This window comes from Drosophila takahashii, chromosome 3L, assembly GCF_030179915.1.
Source record: "Drosophila takahashii strain IR98-3 E-12201 chromosome 3L, DtakHiC1v2, whole genome shotgun sequence".
NCBI classification, from domain to species: domain Eukaryota; kingdom Metazoa; phylum Arthropoda; class Insecta; order Diptera; family Drosophilidae; genus Drosophila; species Drosophila takahashii.
Genome location: NC_091680.1, coordinates 21,912,288 through 21,933,186, shown reverse-complemented (window position 1 = coordinate 21,933,186; position 20,899 = coordinate 21,912,288). Strand labels below are relative to the sequence as shown.

Below are 20,899 nucleotides of genomic sequence, written 5' to 3'. Positions count from 1 at the left end.
CGTTTGTTTTGATTAATTAGCAAACAATAGGGAGCTTTGTGAAAGTCGAGAAGGGGGCCATGGGTTGCTTCGATTTGAGTGCGATTAGCACAGACCTTTCAATTTGTTCTTGCCATCTATTTCCCCCTCCTATAAAATTGATGAACGACTCATGATTCTTGAAATCTTTTGTTATTTTTGGGGTTTACTCTCAATCAATATATTGAAACCAAAAACAGGCTTTAATGACTATGGTTAAATTTAATTGGACTCCTTAACCGGTTAGGTGTAACGATTTTTATGTTGCATATTTAATTTTCTAAAGGGATTTAAAACTTTTACATATTTAATTTATTTATGTTCAAAGAACGCCTTTAAACTTTCCGGAATTTGGGCGCTAGAAAGTCCGAATAGAAAACTGAAACAAAATACCAGCTGTTACCGACACCCTAATTAGGTAAGCATTTTAAATCATTTCACACACGTGCTTGTTTCTGGCCTAGCCCAAATTCACTGGCCTCAACTCAACAGAAGTTTATCTTTTTTCCTCTGAATATTCAAGCAATTTTGCTGCTTCCGTTGGGTCAAAAAGCAAGACCAAAACGTAGGACCACAGAATTAAGTTGTGAGCGAGGGTGTAAAATGGCATGAATGAGGAGCTTCGAAAGGAATGCTCAGGCATTCAAGTGGGTACATCCGCTGCACGTGCGACGAACTCGAAGACCTGGTGCCCAACTCTCGAGTTTGGGCCTTGAGATTCCAACAAAAAGGACCCGAGTCCGAGTACCGAATTCCGAGTTCCCATCCTGCCCTGTTATCATAATCGAGTTAATGTTGCCGTTATTGTTGCTTTCCCTGTTTGCCAGAACCCGTTCAAGTGTAAACATTTTAATATTTGCAATAAAAGCAAAAATTTGTCTTCGTCTTCTCCGTTGATTTTTCAACACGCGCCGTGTCATGGATAAAGGCAAATGCCAGGGGTAAGGGGCTTATCTTCTGTTTGAATACAGCTCGATTTCCTTTCCGCTTAAATAAGTTTTGGAACAATTTTCGTTCTACAAAAGCAATAGGATGAGATGCTACAATTAACATGAATGCGCCATTTCACTCAAGGGTAATTGAAAATTATTACATTGAAAACTGCCTTGGTGATGGTTAAAAAATGGAATCTTTAATTAGGCAAGGATGAGAAATCTTAGGAAAATTGGAAGAATGTTCAGAAAGTGTTCCTAGATATGAAGTCTTTTACTTCTTCTTGGACAAACAAAAAAACATTAAAAAAATTTGTTTTCAAAAAAATTGAGTAAGTTAAAACATACACAGCACAATTTGTTAAATCCATTTTTGTGGAACTACCATTTATTTCCAAGGTCCATTTTCAAACAAAAATTTGTCTAAGCTGGGTAATAACTAAAACATTTTATTTATATAAAATTCACACGTAATTCAAAAGGTGAAAATACAACATTCAATATTATAACTTTATAGTTTTGTTTTAAATGGGTCTTGCTTAGTGAGACCGTTTTCTTTCAAAATATTAGTAAGCAACAACGTTCTAGCTTTCACAAAATCCATTTGTATCCACAGTAGTACTCCATTCTGCTGGTACATTGTAACAGCTGTGATATTGGAAGTTCCTCAAACTGAAAAATAAATGATTAATATTTAAGTCATTTTGAAAGTTAATTACGATATTTGTTTCAAAATACAACTTCTTATTTATAAAAGCGTAACTTCTGAATACCTATTAGAAATTAAGAAGTGCTTATTATTCCTTGTTTCGTTTATAATCGACAAATACATTTTTCCTTTTAAAAAATAGTTGGCTAGGCTAGGTTATATTTTTCTTTCCCTGGGTTTGCATTTTATTTATTTAAACAGCTGTACAGGGTAATCTTTTCAAGGTCAATTAAAATAAGCATCTAAAATAGTAGGTTTATTCCAAAAACAAAGTAAGATTTATTTTTATTATTATTGCTTTTTATACGTCATTCCTAAGGTTATACTTTAATTAGTCGTAAACATTATTTTAAATGTGGCGCCTATCAGAAATTCTTACCACTTTTCCAGGGCCCATATATCTTGTGTTTCCCAGCACTGTCAGTTGAAATGGATTTTGGGGGGTGACGCCGTTCGCCTTCAAAATGTTGATAAATGATAACATGCTAGCTTTCGAAATTGGTCCAGATGCCTTAGGGTGCACATAAAGATATCGCAATTTTCTGCAGTTTTTGATCAAATTAAGCATAGAGTTTTCACTGAAGTATTCAACTATCAATACAACTTTTTCCAATGTGCTTCCATGTTTAATCAACGATCTTTTCAGATCCTCATAGTCAGGGCCACTAGTGTAATTTATTTCAATAGATTTTAACATCGGAAAGAACGGAAGTTCAGTATCTACTTCGCAGTATGCGACTCCAAAATGTTCTAAAACTTGATATGACAGACCATCATTCTGAAATAATTTGTTTATATCCCATCCAAAAACTTTAAGGGAACGCAGTTTCCTTAGCGGAGCCAAAACTTCAAGTATATTATGATTGTTTGAGTTATATTCACATCTTACAGAAATATCCAACTCTTCCAAATCGACAAATTGCTGAATAAGAAGAACTGAAAATAAAAATACATTTTTTAGGATACTTCATCATAATTAATGTTCAAACTCACTGACCCTTTAAATCGGGCATAAATCCTATTTTTAATTTTCTCAAAGTTGGCAATTGTTTTAAAACGTGAATGGTATACTCTGGATCACATTTATCAAACTCTTCGAAAAATTTTAAGGCAACGGATTTTAGACTTTCCTTTTGGAGCAGTATAGAACACACTGCATTGACGTTTTCCTTATAAACATGTGTTTCAAAATATTCCAGTTTGGAGCAATGCCTTTCGATTAACTTTAAATCACGGTTATCCACCTCACAGTCTCCAATTTTAATATCTAGCACATTTGATCCGCACAAACGTAAAATAAGAGACCAATCCTCAGCTAATAGCTGATAGTTGACTTTCCTGAATAGATCTCCGACTTGGTAGTGGAATGCCTTTGCCAGAATTGGATGGGAATCGGCCAATCTTAATTTATGTGATAGACAAAGTTCCTTGAAAATTAACTCCAGAAGTTCAAGCGGTAAATCCAAGATAGTTCTGCAATTCTGCATTTTGTTCGGCTAAACAAGGATTGCTTTTAAATAAATCACAAAAGAAAGCGTGGTTACCAGGGATGCAACTAAGAAATATCGGACCATATTAGGGTTGGGATGCAGAAATGTCGATGCACGAGGTAATCGATGTTTTTCGTGTTTTTTCTTATCGATAATAGTGTGAAAAGGGCATTTTTCCGGTCTGCATTTCAAAAATATTCAAATTTAACACGTATAGCCTCTTCCCATAGAGTCCATCCGTCTGAAACGGTTGGGATTTTTGACAAATGTAAAATTCGTGTTCCCATAGAGTTTCCATCCACATCCACATCCAATAACAGCTGACTTGAAGAGCAGTTGCTCAACTCAACATAAACGAAGGGGGATTTCAACTCGGGAAAACTGTCATAAAATTGCGTTCTCCTAACTTTATTGTAGAATAATACAATAAATAGATTAAGAAAATAGTTTAAAAACATATCTGAACGTTTATAACATATCCTACAACGAGTATGCATACATATTGCTGACTGGGGGGAGCCTAGCCTCCCGTACCCCACACTCCGCTCTTACTACGCCTCTGCCTAGCCAATATTAATATGAAAAATTTGTAAACAAAACCAAATTTGTGCTGTTTTTGGTAATTTATAGCAACTTTGGAACTTTATAGGAGTATAAAGTACACGTCTAATTAATATTAGTTATATTTACGAAGTGCAGAACATATTTTGACACATAGCAACCTGCTTGCGAACGCTTTTCCGCTCATAACAAACTACAAATAATTAAAAAAAAACCCAAAAAACAATGATCTGAAGCATTATTTAATTTTTTACCGCCATCGATTTGATTTGTTCTCGCAGTCATCGTTCCAGTTTTTACAGTCAAGAGGAAGAATTTAGAGTTGCACTGAGAAAACATCGCCTAACTATCGCATAGATGAGTCCGTCAAAGTCCGTCAAAATTGGATGGCGGACTAACTGGGAAATTTTCGGAACGGCAAAACATTACGGACCATCCGTTCAACGGATGGTAGATGGTGGTTGGAGCTCTGTGGGAAGACCCTATTACTGTACTGTAATTACTGTAGTATTAAATACCCGTTACTCAGCTTAACAACTTTCATATAAATATGCCTTCTTGTGTGTTTTTCGCGCGCTCCATTTCAAATAATTTACATTTTGCATTCACATATTCCAAATTAGAGCGACCAGCTTTTTTCCAGCACCAGCAGGAGTGTTGAACATATGGCGAAGTATGTTTGCCATTTAAGTTTATTTAGATTTAGAAGTACAAAGATAATGAATATTATTAACACACGTGTGTCGCTCGCTGATTCTCGCCGCTCAAGTAAGCAAGAGTTGCCACATTGTTCTTTTTAGTCCGCTGGCAAGCTTCTGTTGGCGCTGCTGCCATATTAGATTGCCACAAACACGCGGCGACGGCGCCATCTATGGCACGGAATTGGTACTGTTTGTACACAAAACTGTAAGCGCCACGGCTTTATGCGGTTTGTGGGCGTTAGATGGGGCGTGGCACCATGATAAAATAAACTTGCGCTGCGTAGGAAGCCCAAGAGTATGTGTTGGAAATCCCAACCTTCTAGCTTTTGTAGTTTCCGAGATCTCAGCGTTCATACAGACAGACAGACGGACATGGCTAGATCGACTCGGCTAGTGATCCTGACCAAGAATATATATACTTTATGGGGTCGGAAACGCCTCCTTCTAGCTGTTACATACTTTTGCACGAATACAATATACCCTTTTACTCTACGAGTAACGGGTATAAAAATTATTTTTTGTATGAAGATTTGATTACATGACGGTGGGTTAGAAATCGCCGAAATGGTGATGACGTAATATATGGACAGCCCCATATATTTAAAAAAAGGATTAAAAACAAATTAATTAATGTTTAGATTTTATTTTGTGAATTTCAAATAAATGCATATATTTATTTATAACCTCTTCCCGAGAGTCCAACAGTTGGAAACAGTTGGGATTTCTCACAAATGTGAAACTCCGATTACCACAGACCACATCAACATCCGATAACAGCTGACTTGAAAAGCAGTAGCCCAACTTATTCATTAAAAATTCGACCGAAATTCAGTGTTATGCGATTTCTTGAAATTTTTTAGAGTCAAGTAAGTGAAAAAATTATTGACGAAAATAAAAAATTTGAGAGGAAATAATTTCTTTTTATTTCCTCGAAAAACCTACAAATTTGTTAAATAATGAAAAGGGTACATGCCATCAAACATTAACCTTAAATCAATACATTTTTTTCCAAAACAAGAAACAAATCTTATAAACTTTCCAATTTATTTCCATTTTAGTATCAATGATTTCCGAATCACTGAACTCGCCTGAAAAATGGACAAATCCGGGAGCAATGGCAACGTCTCCCCGCATCTAATTGCCAATTCATTCATCAAAATTCCGAACTTTTCTTGCGCGCACTCAAACTGAAGAAACTCAACCGGAGACATTTCACACCTGTTACACATGACAAGGATACCAGAACCCGAACCGAAGGAACAACCTTTCTCTGGTTAATTAGCAGAGCGTCGTCTGCTTGACGAGGACTTTGTTGCCAGCTCAGTGAACCCGAATTTTGAAATCCGTCAGGGTTCAACGACGTGACAGGGAAAGATGGAATCACAGACCAGACCCGCTAACGAAGTGCCCGTTTGGACAGTTTATTGATCTTGAAGTGCAAATCTGACCACTGGCCATCAATCAGGGGCAGGTAAACACCTGCCGGGTCCGACCAACACGTGGAAACCCGAAGCGTGAAGGTCGCTCCTCGACTAAGCCATCAATCAAAGGCTTTGACAATGTCGTCTCCTCGAGTGGGCCGCGTGATGGAATTCAATCAATGCGATACAGGCAATTTTGAAAATTCATATGTGCGAAATCCATGACGGAATTGGAATTTCAAACAGTTGTTTGTGCTGCCGCTAGGCGGTGGAAATTTCCCGGATAAATTGGAAATTCATCTCAAATGATATGCAAAATAAACAGTGAAGTGGGCGAGAATTCAACTCATCCGTGGATTTGCCATTTGAGGCGACAGCGAAATGAATCCAAACAATCCAAGTGAATTGGGAGAAGTTTGCGAGAAGCCTCCATTGTGTCAAACTTGATTAAGTTTTATTATGCCCCGGCTTCCGAAGGACCAAGTGAAATGGGCCACTGGTTGACAGCCGCTTTTGTGGCGCCTTTTTTGGGCGACCAGGATTGATTTTAAGTGTATGATTTCACTAATTTATCAGGATAAATTTAAAGCTTTTGTTTAGGTTGTGAGATTTTTTACGAAATTATTGATAGCATCGAATACCGAAATAAATTAATTGAACCCCAGAAATGTAACTCCGTTAGTTTCCCCTCCTCTAATCCCTTAATCCTTGCAACTTTCGTGTTCTTTGGGGACCTTCTGCTTTTACCCAGAAACACTGACTGACTGCCACTCAAAATGAGTGTCACGCAAATGCAGTTAGCTTATTTTATTGGCCAATTTTCATTTACACACTTGGCCCGGCGCTCTGGGCGATAAGCAGTTGACCAGAAAAACTTAACTAAATTTTGATTTAAGCAAATTGAAACGACAACACGCAACTCCTAATTGCAGGGACACTCTGAAAGGATATGGGGTCTTGGCAATAAGGACTTATGAACTTTTGTGAATATAAGATTTCATATTCCCATCACGTCTCTTGTTCGTCCTTGGGGGGATGAGAACGGGTGTGGCTGGGATGAACCGATGCAGATTAGGTTTACAATTTGCAGCCGAAAGGCGCTGATTTATGACCATTTGCGGCCAAGGCCAATTGCCAGTCTGCGGTCATTGGCGCTCGTCTCGCGGTGAAAACGTGGCCCACACAATGCCACAATACCGGCCAATACAATGGCCATGGCCAAGTGTCTGCTGGGCGTCTCCATCTAAACGCCGTTTATCTAGGGCTAACTACTCCTTTGGGTGTCTGCCAGGAATTAGCGCCTGCCACGCCCCCTTTTTCGTCCGTACGCCTAATTCTAAAGCAGATATTAAAGAAAGATCCTTAATGTGGAAAGTCGATGTTTAAATTCCCTATTAATCGAAAAAAAAAGAAAATGAAATTTTCCGAAAGCTAAAAATATTTACAAACAATTTTTTTTGCAGCACATTTTTTGAAAAAACATTACAATCATGGACTTTATTTATGAAAAAAATTATTAATTACATATTTACTTACAAAAATTCTGTACTTAAGAAATATTAATTAATTAAATAAAAATGAAAATCAGTTTGATAAGGAATATACTCATGAGAAAGTATGTTGAGTTCAACTTTTCTCTTAGAATTTTAACACTAGAACCTTTGGCAAGGGTATGAAATATGAAGCTATTTGAAGAGAGGGAACGGTCCGCAGTACAAAAGGACAAGACGTCGCATAAAAAATTCATTCATAAAGTGGGTTTATCTTTTTCATTTATATCCATTGCCAGTCCGCCCTCTCGTAGGGTGGGAAAAGGGATTTTCCACCATCTATCGCTCATGAAATTTAAGTTGATGTTTCTCGGCTCTCGCTGCTCTGATTTTTTTTCGGATTTGAAGACAACTTTCAGCGCCATCAAGGCTGTCGTTTAATATTTGCCGAGATTTTTGTTGCCGCTGTGCGTGCTTTTGGTTTCTGATTTTTATTCTCCTATATTTTTTTTGGCTCCTGCTAAATATTTTTTTGTGGACTTCTACTTGTGGCCTCTTTTTTCTTTAAATTTGGAATGCATTTTGACATCTCCCTTCCATTGGTCGTTCTTTTTTTATATGTAATTGTAGTATGACAAATTTGGAACATACCAATTAACTACTTTAATTTATTCAAAGCGTGTGAAGTATTGCTAATTGATATTGATTAACTTACTTTTAATAATATTTAATCTGACATTGATATAGATATTTATTAAAATAAAAATTGTCGAAGTACTTAAGTTAAAAACTTGAAGCACCTATAACACTGAAGTTTCTAAGAATACAAATGTATTTCAATCATTTCCGTCTAAAAAATATTTTGTCATCCCAAAGGAAAGCCACAATTTAGATAGCCATAAATTGTCTGCCCAATCCCGGCGCAAATTGTTCGCTAATTTTTCGCACACAACATGGGGCGTTATTAGAAATTGCGATTGGAGGCTGACCAAAAGAATTCACCCAATCTGCTGACAATTTAGCCGGCTTTTGGCAATGTTTTGGCGCAAAGCGGCCGAATCTGGGCCAAATAGCTGGCCACAGTGAACTCGGTCCTCTTTCACTTTGCAATTAAAACGCGACACACAAATGGAAAAACAATGTTCTCGGGACTGCGGGGCATTAAGCGGCGACGCTACATATATATAGATATATGTATATATATTTGGCTGGGATATATGAGTGTGGATATATAGTAGTGTCGGAAACCGGCCGCAAGCATTTTCATTTGCATTCGAAATGGATTGTCGGACATGGAATGAAACCGTTTCGGGGAAAAAGGAATGCAAAGCCCCAAAAACAGAAGAGCGGAACAGAAACAATAAAAATTAATAACAGAAGTTGCCGAGCCTCAGTGGGAACAATTAGATGGGGCCAACTGGGAAATGCCTCGAAAAGTGGCTCGGGGGGAACCGGGATTTTTTCAGTTATAAAAGGACCTTTTTTATCTTGTTAGTTAACTTTGGCAGTGCTACCCCTTAACCATTTATATATATTTAATCTCACGTGGGATGTGATGTAAAATTATTCAAGATTTGTTACCTTAATATGTATGCTGAATTCGAAAGATTTTTTAACTGGTACTCTTGCATCTTTAAAATGTGTTCCTGAATATGCAAAATTCTTTATGTGTTAGTTATAAATAAGTAAAATAAATAAGTAACAAAATGAAAGTAGAAGCAATACAAAAATGTATAAATACATTTATTGATGAAAATATGAATTGGATAATTCTCGTTAATTTTCCGAAATTTCTTTAATCTACTATCAATTAAAAGTTGAACTCAGAAACCATAGGCAAATAACCGCAGAAAACCCACTCTTCGTAAATCAACTTCTTGTGGTAAACAAGCGGCGAAAAACTTAATATGAAGAAACATTCTTGCTGGCAACTTTTTGCACACATTGCCAAGACGTCAGAATTTATGCATGCAAAGGACAAATTATGATAATGTGCCTCCCCGGCCCCCGGTTTCCGGCTAAATATCCTTCCTTTCTGTTGGCAAAAAGGAACATATTGAAATTCTCAGACAAACCAATTGTCAAATTAGTTGTTCTTGTACTTTGCCGTCTGCCAAAGTAAAATTTATGTCACATTCGCATTGCCCAGGAGTAGACTGATAGGAATAGATAAGTAACAAAAAATTGAAGGCGAGGAATTCGTGCAAATAAATTGTCTAGGTTTTTGCCGAGGGAAAAGTGTTTTAATTGCGCATACGCCATGTGGGCTAGCCCTGAACCTAAATCATGTTGAGTGTGTGTGAGGGTGCTATAAAGGGGGTTGATTTTTAGGGCGCGGGGAGGTGGATATGGCCGCCATTAAGCAAAAGTGTCAAAGGCTGTGGCAGCGATAAAACCGTTTTCCCAGCAATTTATTTATGTCGATTTCCATTTCCATTTTGTTTTATTTCATTTTGCGTTTTATTTACTCAGCTAGCCGGGCCTCGCCCTCGAAATGCGATTTGGACACGCACCATTTGCAGGACCCTATGACCCCCCGAACCCCCTTTTTGAGGACTTATCGCCATATGGATTCGGAGACGTTCCAGTCGGACTTCAGTTTGGCCCATAAATTAAACACAATTAAATTGGTTAAAGCGACATCGGACGCGATAAACGTCAAGGAGCTGGTATGGAAATATTTGTTATGGCTGCTCCTGCCTCCGGCCCCAAAGATATTTCAGCAATTTGAGGCAAACGCTCGAGTAAGCCGCAAAAACAGCTGATTTTTTGGCGGCTTTTCCAGCGAGAGAGACTGGAAAGAGCGACGGGAAAGCCAAGTGAGAGAAGCGCCAAATATTCGGAGTAAGAGCGCAACAGAAAAATGCTAGCCAACCGTTAGCTGTTATTAACAGTGATGTTTTACGGTTTCGAAAGTTCTGTTGAAGGCGTAACAGAAGGATAATAGCATACCATTAGGAGTATTTCAGGAATTGATGTGAAATTATTCTTATACATCGAGGTGCCCCCAAACCTTTTAATTTACGTAATTTTCTCAATTAAGATTGATGTGTTTAGAAGCTATAATCCCATCATAATATCTTAATAGTTTACTATACTGTTCGATAGAACTATTAAAATTAAATTTTTATTAAAGTCATATTATTGACTGCAAATAAATATTTGCAATTTCATTTGAGAAGAACTTAACTTTTGCGATAACTCTTAAATTTATTTTGAATTTTATAAAATGAATTAAAAATTCCTCCACGTTTTCCAAGAAAGATTCATCGCAATAGCTTTAAAACAAAGACTCTAGTTCACGTATAAGCGGATCAAGAATATATATACTTTATGTGGTGGAAATCGTGTCCCTCACTCCGTTACAAACTTATCACTGAAATTTTAAAAACCTCTGCAAGGGCATAAATATCCTTGTTTGTCTGGCTAGAGTGAAATGTTTGACAGACTGTCTTGGTGTTGAAAAGGGTTCGAATAGGGACTAGCCAGTTGGTCCCTTCGAGTAGTATGAGTTAATGGGATTCAGCAGAGACAAAACAAATCTGACAGCTTGAATCAGCAGCTGTTTATGTGAAAGGGTTTTGGATTTTAATTTTTAATTAGTTAGTTCTACAACCTGTGTAATTTGTAAAAGACGCGTTGGCAATTAATTAAAAGATAATGGGCTGTTATGTGGGTTATTGGTGTTTGCCTTTGGGAGTCACTACCTAATTGGAGGTATTTAGTTTTAATTTTAAAAGAACCCAAGCTAGTTTTTAGTATCCAAAAATAGTTTGTCATAAGATTCGCTTACATTCTTGTTGTCATAATTATTTTCTTATTGATGTTATCATCTGGTTTAAAAACATTTCCTTGGAACAAGAGCTTTATTTAAAGCGTATTAGCTCACTGAATGTTGTAATAATCTCGACACACAAAAGGCCAGCAGCAATTTCCCCGTTCCTTTGAGAATATCTCACAATTAGACGCCGAGGATAACCAGGACACTTGTGCAGCTCGTCCACACCTCTCCGCATAATCCTGCCCACTCATTATGGTCTCGACTGGGACCTCGGCAGTGGTAGTGAAACACGTGTCTGGCCCCGTCTGTTCTATAATTACGCATAGAGCCCCTGCTTGACTCCGGCTTTCCATCTGTGCGCATAACCAAAAAGTTTATATAAAACTCACGATGACGCCGACAATTCTGCGTCTGTGTCAGGTGCCCTCGCCCACTGTCATGCTCGCAAAACTGCTCTGCAAAGCCAAAATTCGTCGGAAATATTATTTTTATTACGTTCGATAAATATTGTTAGTGTTCTTTCGCTATCTAAAATAAATATTCAATTATAGCTTATTTCGCAATTTGAATAGAAAGCAAAAGTTGTCCCACCTTTTAACTAGTTAAATTTTCTTTAATTGTGTTAAATGTTTTTAATTTTTATTTCCTATCTATCTAAAAAAAGTACTGGTAAGCTGAAATTTTTTTAATGAAATTAATAATAATGAACCATAATATAGATTAACTCCAGGCAAAATGGCTATATATTGAAACACGGAAATGAGGCCATAATGACATAATTACATCAAGATATCAAAGAAAATAAAAAAAATGTTTTGCAGATTTCAATGATACTGATAAATGATTACCTTGTAAATTTCCATATTTATTGCCTTTACATAATTTGAATTTCTTGATAATTTTGCAGCCTCTGTAATAATATTCCCGATGTTGTTCAGTGTAATCTTATTGCGGAGGCATAGCAGAATGACGATATTAGCTTGGCCTGGATTGCCTTACATAAGCAGGAGATGCCACAAGTAGAAATAGACGACAATAGAATGTGCAATACTCGGAAGGACGTCTGTCAGTCTGTCACCAAGTCAGGTGGTATAGGTGTGTAATTAATTTCATTGGATCCCTATGTACAAATACGCCGGGGCGACAAAAAGCCTACGCGGAAAATATGTATAAATATTTGAGGCCAACAAATTGTATTCGAGGTGCAATTGTCACTATCGGCAATTGAGTCAGAGTCAGATTAAGTGAATGAAATGAAATGCGCTGTCAAATGAAACAGAAATTCAGGTTGGCCTCGTCCCGTGGAAACCGGTTTAATTGTTCAGCCCCACGACCTCAGCTTTCCCAATTTTTTCCAGCCACAAATGGACAGTCAAAGGCAGGGAAAAGTTGAATTTTTTATGACAGGACCAATTGTTTGGGTGGATTTTTTTTAAATATTGTGGGGCCGTCATTTATTTGATTACGCCTGGTCAAGTCAAGTTGCCATCTCCGTTTATTTATGTAGGCATATATTTTTTTGCCGAACGGGCTTGTTGAATGCTGAAATGGAATACATAATTTAAAAAGGCCTCGCATAACGATATAAATATTCAACTTCAACCGAATCGAAGGGGGGTTAAAATTGCGAAGCACTGAAGAGGAATCACGCATCAATTGCCCACTGCCAATGCAATTTAAGAGATCGCAATACCCACTCGTTTTTAGCACCATTTTCGTGCGAAATTAAATTTGCACTCTGCTGCAAAAACTTGTAATGTCCTTGGCCAATTTTCGACGCTGCATAGCTAATGGGGCAACAGCTGCAGTGTGCTGGCTGCCTTTCTAACGAACAAAAGGGCATTATGTTGGCCGGGAAGGGAAGTTGGCTGGGGTGGTGATTTCACACAGGAACTGAAAGGACCCCTCCGTCTGCCAACTTGTGCATTGTGCCAAGATCCAGGCCATCAAGTTGAGCCTAACCAGGCCGAAACTAATCGCGTTTTGCGGCACGGCAGACTTGACTGACTGCTAAATTAATTTATAATAAGCGCACCTTGATGCCTGATTAAATTGCACCCCACAAGTCAAGTGTACGGGTACCATTGTGTACAGGATTAACTTTCGGGAAATGTTGGTCTTAAGCGAACGAAACAATATTTTAAACTAATGGATTTAAACTTCCGTTTCAAAAGGTTCGCAAGTCTCTAGTGAAAAAACGGCAATTTATGATTTATCTTAAAACAAGAAAATGTAAATGTTAAACTTTTGAATAGATGGAATAAATACTTTTTCTATGTACTATGTATAATAGAGTAAAAAGTGTTTGCCAATCGCTATCCAAGCCAAACCGTTTACCGAGTATATTAAAATCAAATAAAAACACCTCTTAACGAGGTAAAAAACTAGTGACGACCGCACCTTCAACATACAAAAGTTCTGATATCAACATTTGTGACGAAAAATTATTACACTCGTCATTAAATAGACTTTCTAATCTTTTCTCATTCGGCCCGTCCTAGCAAACTATTCCAGCCTTTTTCCCTTTACAGGCATTTACTATTGCAGCGTGCCGAATGAAAAAATATTAGAAAGTCTATTTAATGACGAGTGTAATAATTTTTCGTCACAAATGTTGATATCAGAACTTTTGTATGTTGAAGGTGCGGTCGTCACTAGTTTTTTACCTCGTTAAGAGGTGTTTTTATTTGATATCAGAAGTTTTTGTTTGTTTACATTTGCTCTCATAGGAGCTAATATATACATTTAAATTTAAATTGGTCAATCATAATTTTTAAACTATTGTATTTTAACAAATTAAGTTAAAAAGGCGTTGAAGTATTTCAAAATACCTTTTAATCGAGGTATAGCACATGTCTGTACCTTTAGTAGTGTAGAACTTACAAACTAACGAAATTTAGCTATTTTTAGCTTTTTCCCGCTAAAGTAGCGGCTTTTTCCAAAAGTCGTAGAACAAAAGATTCCTATATGGAACTCTTAAGTGCAAATTTACTGATTCCATGACCCTAAAATGCAGTTCGGATACCCTCACACAAAATTCAATACTCAGGGAGCGTTAATTGTTCGAGCTGGCAAAAGTGGCTATTTTCGTATAAAAATAACTTTTAAACGTGACTTTTTACAGTAATGTGTTATATACCAAAATTTAAGGAATCTCAAGGGCTATACAGTTTAAGGTTTTAAAGAAAATCGTTAGAGCCGTTTTTGAGAAAAATAAAAAAAAGCTAAAAAAAAAGTTTTAAAAAATTGTCTTTTGTTCATATTTTTTTAACTGTTACATTTACACAAATTGCATATAAAAGGCGTTTATAGCATTTAAAAATACCTTTCAAACGAGATGCAGCACAAGTCTGTAGCTTTAGTAGTATAGAAGTTACGGCTTTCCGAATTTTAGCTATTTATAGCTGTTTTCCCGCTAAACTAGCGGGTTTTTCCAAAAGTGGTAGAACAAAAGTTTTTAATATCGATGTGATGAACGTCATATCAAATTTTCAGAACTTAAAAAACATATTTTGGACAAGTGGACAAGTGGACAAGTGGACAAGTGGACAAGTGGACAAACTGACAAACAGAATTAAATTTTCATTTTGGGAAGAAGAAGAAAATCTTATTTTGGCTATAACTTTGGAACGGAGAGTCGGATTTTGACAAATGACCCCTCATTCGACGGGTATTTTCAAAAGGAATACAACTAAAATATTGCGAGGGGGCATTTATCCCCACCGGCCCCAACAGCTCCAAATTTCGAAATTTTCACTTTTTCACTTTCACCGCTCTCTCTCCCAAGCCAATTGATTTTTTTAAAGTCTTGGTATGCAATCCTGTTAGTTTTAGCTATACCTTTCGATAGGTGTATCATTCATTATGATCGGACCATCACAGTAGATTTTCATTTCTTCGTGTATATATAGTAGTCGCCTTCGCACACTCTCCTGGTGCGCTTCGTCACTACATGGACTGCCGTCCATAGTGATATGTTACTATTTAATCCCTTATATATTTCTATAATTAATTTTGTTAATTGACCTATTTTAATGTTCGTCAAAAGTTAGATTTTAAAGATTCAAGCTATTATATTATTTTTATAATATTGCAATCAGAAAAATTGTATAATTTCTTACATCTGTATGGCGATGACAAACAAAAAAACATGCAGTCTTTATAACTTTTGTAATATAAATTTCCTATATTTCGATGCCACGATGACAACGCAATATCGTACAGTATTACTCGAGGATGTCGATTGACCTAATCATTTTACGGTATTATTCCACCCATGGATATTCATTTGATGTCCTTCTAAGCAAAGCCAGAAAATTAAAAATTAACTTGATATTTCGATATTATTTTATTAATAAAACGATGGATAGGGCTTAGATGATGCTTTCAAATCTGCGCTCACGGAATTCGCCATCCCGAAATCTGCGTCCCTCGAAATTGCCTTCACGGAATCTGCGTCCTTCGAAATTGCGTTCACGGAATCTGCGTCCTCCAAAATTTCTTTCACGGAATCGGCGTCTACCGAATCTGCGGCCACCATTGCCCCTCCTGAACCTGCGGATGCGGAACCTTCGGCGCCTGCGCAACTTGCGAGTCTTTGCTGTGGTAGTCGTGGTCGAAGTCGAGGCTGCAGTGGTGGCAGTAGTAGCAGCATCTGGTGTGCTTGGAGAAGTGGGAGAAGTTGGAGTACTCGGAGAAGTTGGTGTTGTTGGAGAAGTAGGAGAAGTCGGTGAAGCTGAATCAGTTGGCGAAGTTGGAGACGTCGGAGAAGTTGGAGAAGTCGGAGATGTTGGTGATGTTGGATCATCGACGGCAGAAGCAGCTGCTACTAAGGCTACTAAGCCCAGAAGCAGGGTGAGTTTGGAACACATCTTGAGCTGTGTTACCGGATAACTATAAATCTTTAGACTAAGACTGCCTTTTTATAGGTCGAAATCTAAAAGTTCTTGTCTTCAAACCGCCAATCTGTGTTTGCATGAACTCTTCTTTGGTAAAGACAGTTGTCTGAAGAACAAAAAGAAGAGGCAATCGTTAGTGGCAGAGAGCTTTTATGATGTGGAAAGTTTTTGGGTATTTAATTTAAAACAATCGAGAGTTAGTATTATTTTCTTTGAAATTCATCTGCAAACACAAGGCTTTTTGGAACAAATAGCACGAGCTTTTGGTTGAACAACGTGCTTACCATTGTTAGGTGGTCTGTTTAATTCTTATTCTATATTATTTGTCATACCAAAGATATTATTTAAAGTAAGCAGAATAAATAATAATCCATCTATACAAGTAATAAGAAGTACAGCGAAATAAAGTAAGCAGAATAAATAATAAAACATCTATGTAAGTAATAAATTAAATTATACTTTGTTTTTGGTGGCACATTTTAAAAGCAACCACATGTCACTTCTATTTTAAAAGATAATTTCTCATTCTAAGTACAACTTGATTATTAAACAGATTTATCAAGAATTAGGGCTTCCTTTTCAAATTAGCTCGTTAAATTAGAAAATCACTTCAACAACATAACCCCCTGCTGTAGCACCATATAATTGTCGCCTCATTCCTTAATAAATATATCCGCATACATATAAATATATTATGTACATTAGGGCGGTCCAAAAAATGAAATTCTTTTCTCACCCCTTAACATGGTATATTAAAGTATGCAAAAAATGTATGTGAAAACAAAACAATTTTTTTTCGAGATTTAGACCTTGCGAAACGTCTTCAAAGTTTTCTTTAAAATTACTCATACGACATGTATACCAGTTCGAATTTGGTCGAAAAAAATCGCTCTCCCATTTCTTGTCTTGTCAAATCAAATAAAAACACCTCTTAACGAGGTAAAAAACTAGTGACGACCGCACCTTCAACATACAAAAGTTCTGATATCAACATTTGTGACGAAAAATTATTACACTCGTCATTAAATAGACTTTCTAATCTTTTCTCATTCGGCCCGTCCTAGCAAACTATTCCAGCCTTTTTCCCTTTACAGGCATTTACTATTGCAGCGTGCCGAATGAAAAAATATTAGAAAGTCTATTTAATGACGAGTGTAATAATTTTTCGTCACAAATGTTGATATCAGAACTTTTGTATGTTGAAGGTGCGGTCGTCACTAGTTTTTTACCTCGTTAAGAGGTGTTTTTATTTGATATCAGAAGTTTTTGTTTGTTTACATTTGCTCTCATAGGAGCTAATATATACATTTAAATTTAAATTGGTCAATCATAATTTTTAAACTATTGTATTTTAACAAATTAAGTTAAAAAGGCGTTGAAGTATTTCAAAATACCTTTTAATCGAGGTATAGCACATGTCTGTACCTTTAGTAGTGTAGAACTTACAAACTAACGAAATTTAGCTATTTTTAGCTTTTTCCCGCTAAAGTAGCGGCTTTTTCCAAAAGTCGTAGAACAAAAGATTCCTATATGGAACTCTTAAGTGCAAATTTACTGATTCCATGACCCTAAAATGCAGTTCGGATACCCTCACACAAAATTCAATACTCAGGGAGCGTTAATTGTTCGAGCTGGCAAAAGTGGCTATTTTCGTATAAAAATAACTTTTAAACGTGACTTTTTACAGTAATGTGTTATATACCAAAATTTAAGGAATCTCAAGGGCTATACAGTTTAAGGTTTTAAAGAAAATCGTTAGAGCCGTTTTTGAGAAAAATAAAAAAAAGCTAAAAAAAAAGTTTTAAAAAATTGTCTTTTGTTCATATTTTTTTAACTGTTACATTTACACAAATTGCATATAAAAGGCGTTTATAGCATTTAAAAATACCTTTCAAACGAGATGCAGCACAAGTCTGTAGCTTTAGTAGTATAGAAGTTACGGCTTTCCGAATTTTAGCTATTTATAGCTGTTTTCCCGCTAAACTAGCGGGTTTTTCCAAAAGTGGTAGAACAAAAGTTTTTAATATCGATGTGATGAACGTCATATCAAATTTTCAGAACTTAAAAAACATATTTTGGACAAGTGGACAAGTGGACAAGTGGACAAGTGGACAAGTGGACAAGTGGACAAACTGACAAACAGAATTAAATTTTCATTTTGGGAAGAAGAAGAAAATCTTATTTTGGCTATAACTTTGGAACGGAGAGTCGGATTTTGACAAATGACCCCTCATTCGACGGGTATTTTCAAAAGGAATACAACTAAAATATTGCGAGGGGGCATTTATCCCCACCGGCCCCAACAGCTCCAAATTTCGAAATTTTCACTTTTTCACTTTCACCGCTCTCTCTCCCAAGCCAATTGATTTTTTTAAAGTCTTGGTATGCAATCCTGTTAGTTTTAGCTATACCTTTCGATAGGTGTATCATTCATTATGATCGGACCATCACAGTAGATTTTCATTTCTTCGTGTATATATAGTAGTCGCCTTCGCACACTCTCCTGGTGCGCTTCGTCACTACATGGACTGCCGTCCATAGTGATTATGAATTTCGTTGAAATAATTCGTAAAAAAAAGGAGAGTAAAACATCAACTGAATTGTTGATATCTATGCCACCTTGATCAGAAAAACTTTTTGATCGAAGGCAACAGTGCGTATGGGTGATAAACTTTGAAACCAAATCGCAGACCCTAAAACACGATTTTTTTAAAAATTGTCTTTTGGTATACCTTGAATACCACAATGCGCACCGTATAAGCGGGTGAGAGTAGGACCTTAAAATTTTCCATACAAATGTGGACCGCCCTAATGTACATATCCCCCAGCATATTCACAATTTGCCATGAGTTGGCAAAAATTTATCGCTTATGGCATCAACAACTGTTGCCCATATATAAATTTGTGTGCGCTATATTTATCAGACGACGCAGCATGACGCTCATTATTTTTCAGCCCACGCTCCGGAGGTTTCCCTACTCCCCCTATAATCCCATCCAGCTTCCTCCCGACCCAACAAACACAACCCTTGGAAGCCCTTGGGCCAGGCAGCAATTCGTGCTCAAATATAATGAAAATGGGAGACTATACAAAAACATTTCGTGTTAAATATTTTACATGCAGATTGCTGAAAAACTTGCCCAACATCCTTTGTCTTGTAGCACGTGGAAACTGTGATTTTTTTTTTTCTTTGGGGGAAAACGTTTTCATGTATTCCGCTTACTTTACACTTTGAAAAATATGGGTTTTATCATTTTAAAAAATTATTTATCCTTTTTTAATTTTTTATTAAATATTGTGTGTTGTAAAATGTATAAGTTTTCCTTACAAAGTCAGCCTGTTTCGTTTTGTGTATGCTTATATAGATTTTAAAACCTGTGTATTTATTTTCAGTGCAGTTTTCATTCCTTGGGCCATCTGGCTGTGATTGCTAAAATTCAAATTGTCAACAGTTTCCAAGCGGTGGTCCCCAATTTTGGCCTTTTTTGGGTCGTAGGCTTCGAAGACAAGGCTCATGACTTGGCGAAGATGTAAAAATTAAAGGATATCGAGGGGGAAAGAAATTTGAGGCAGAAGTGGCTAGGTCATGTATGGATCAGCGGCTCCTTTTTTGGGCTGCCTGAAGCAGTTTTTTGTGTCTTGATTTCATGTTAAGGACATTTACAAATTACTCCCTGCCCCAAGGTTCACACTTGTTGGTCTGCCGTGGTAGCCTTAAGTCCCCAGTCTTACTTTTGGCCGAATCAATGGCTGCAGTTTTTTCTTGGGTTAGAACGTCTGGCCCACTCGGAAGGTTCAAACAGTTCAAATGTCAGACTGGCAAATTGAGTGACAATGATGCGGTCGAATTGGAGTTTGTTTTTCTTTATTTATTCCCATTATTTATCTGGGGTCAAAAGTGCTTTTGGCTTGTATTTCAGTTTACCTTTCAATTGAAGACTTATTTCGGATTTGTTATAGAAAAAATTTAATTTGTAATGCAGGCCTTAAAGCTTCAACTTGTTGAGAACAGATCATGAAGATAGTGTAACTAAATGGTCTAAAATCAGTCTAAAAATGTCTCGATATGATGATAACAAAAATAAAGGCTTTTATGCCACCTAATCAGGGAATTTATCGCTTGGGTCAGTTATTACTTGAATCCGCATTCAGTAGAAGGGTTAACAGAAACTTGTAAATTATTTAAAATATTTATTTCGGTGACTTCCGCTGGCAATTGTCCTGGACTTAAAATACTTTTCATGCCAAGTCCCTGTTAAGACTTCGTTCCTGTGCAATAACCAAATGCAAAGTGCCCTCGGGAGCTCGTAATCTGCCAATTGCATGGTTAACATGTTCAGAAACTACATCAGCACCATAATGCCAGCCCATCGACCCTACTTAAAGTCAGTCAACAATCGGGGCCAAGTGGCTGCGGCTCCTCCATTCAAATTGCAATTGAGGCGAGGTTCCTCCGCCCACGAACACATGATGGCAATTTGCTCGGCATAACAAGGAGGGATTTCCCCAACTTCTGTGGCTTTTCCAGGGGAAGAGGCGGGCAGCCAGTCGCTTATTACCCCGTTCATTAATTTCCATTGCAAATGTTTTGCTCGACTGGGCCGAAACGCCATCAAGCCATCATCATAGGCAGCATTAACACCGCCAGCCAAATTGGGTTAATTACCATTGTGTATGACATTTAGCCATTTTGTGCAGTGGAGTCACTTAACCCCTTAACACCCACAAGGGTGATGTAGGACATATAAAAATCGCACACCATCAAACGCGGCAATTTGCATAAACTTTATCCACGCATCGTCGTCGTCTGGAGCTGTAAAAACAAATGCCATGGCAAATTGGTAAATTTATATCAGAAGAAATGCACAAGAAAAAGTGTTAAGGGGTAAACCAGTCGA

At 37.1% G+C, this 20,899-nt stretch overlaps 2 protein-coding genes across 9 annotated transcripts in view; both read right to left on the bottom strand.

Annotated features, from left to right (window-relative positions):
- The window catches only part of AstC-R1 (Allatostatin C receptor 1), a 204,849-nt gene that overhangs the window by 33,500 nt on the left and 150,450 nt on the right, over nucleotides 1-20,899 (bottom strand). Inside the window, exons 7-8 of one of the 8 annotated variants that reach the window (XR_011418439.1) lie at nucleotides 2,039-2,595; nucleotides 1,483-1,622 (exon numbers count right to left, since the gene is read on the bottom strand). The exons of 6 other annotated variants lie outside the window; for them this stretch is intronic. The gene's annotated coding sequence lies outside the window, so the exon portion shown is untranslated. Of the gene's footprint in view, nucleotides 1-1,482; nucleotides 1,623-2,038; nucleotides 2,596-20,899 lie in introns of those variants that run through there. One more of the 8 variants, XR_011418440.1, reaches the window with a different exon arrangement.
- Nucleotides 15,428-15,989, bottom strand: LOC108054755 (uncharacterized). The gene has a single exon (XM_017137853.3). The coding sequence runs from the start codon at nucleotides 15,972-15,974 to the stop codon at nucleotides 15,477-15,479; it is 498 nt and encodes a 165-aa protein (XP_016993342.2). The 5' UTR covers nucleotides 15,975-15,989; the 3' UTR covers nucleotides 15,428-15,476.

Coding starts and splice junctions, on each gene's coding strand:
- LOC108054755 (XM_017137853.3), bottom strand. CDS start 15,974: ATGTGTTCCAAACTCACCCTGCTTCTGGGCTTAGTAGCCTTAGTAGCA.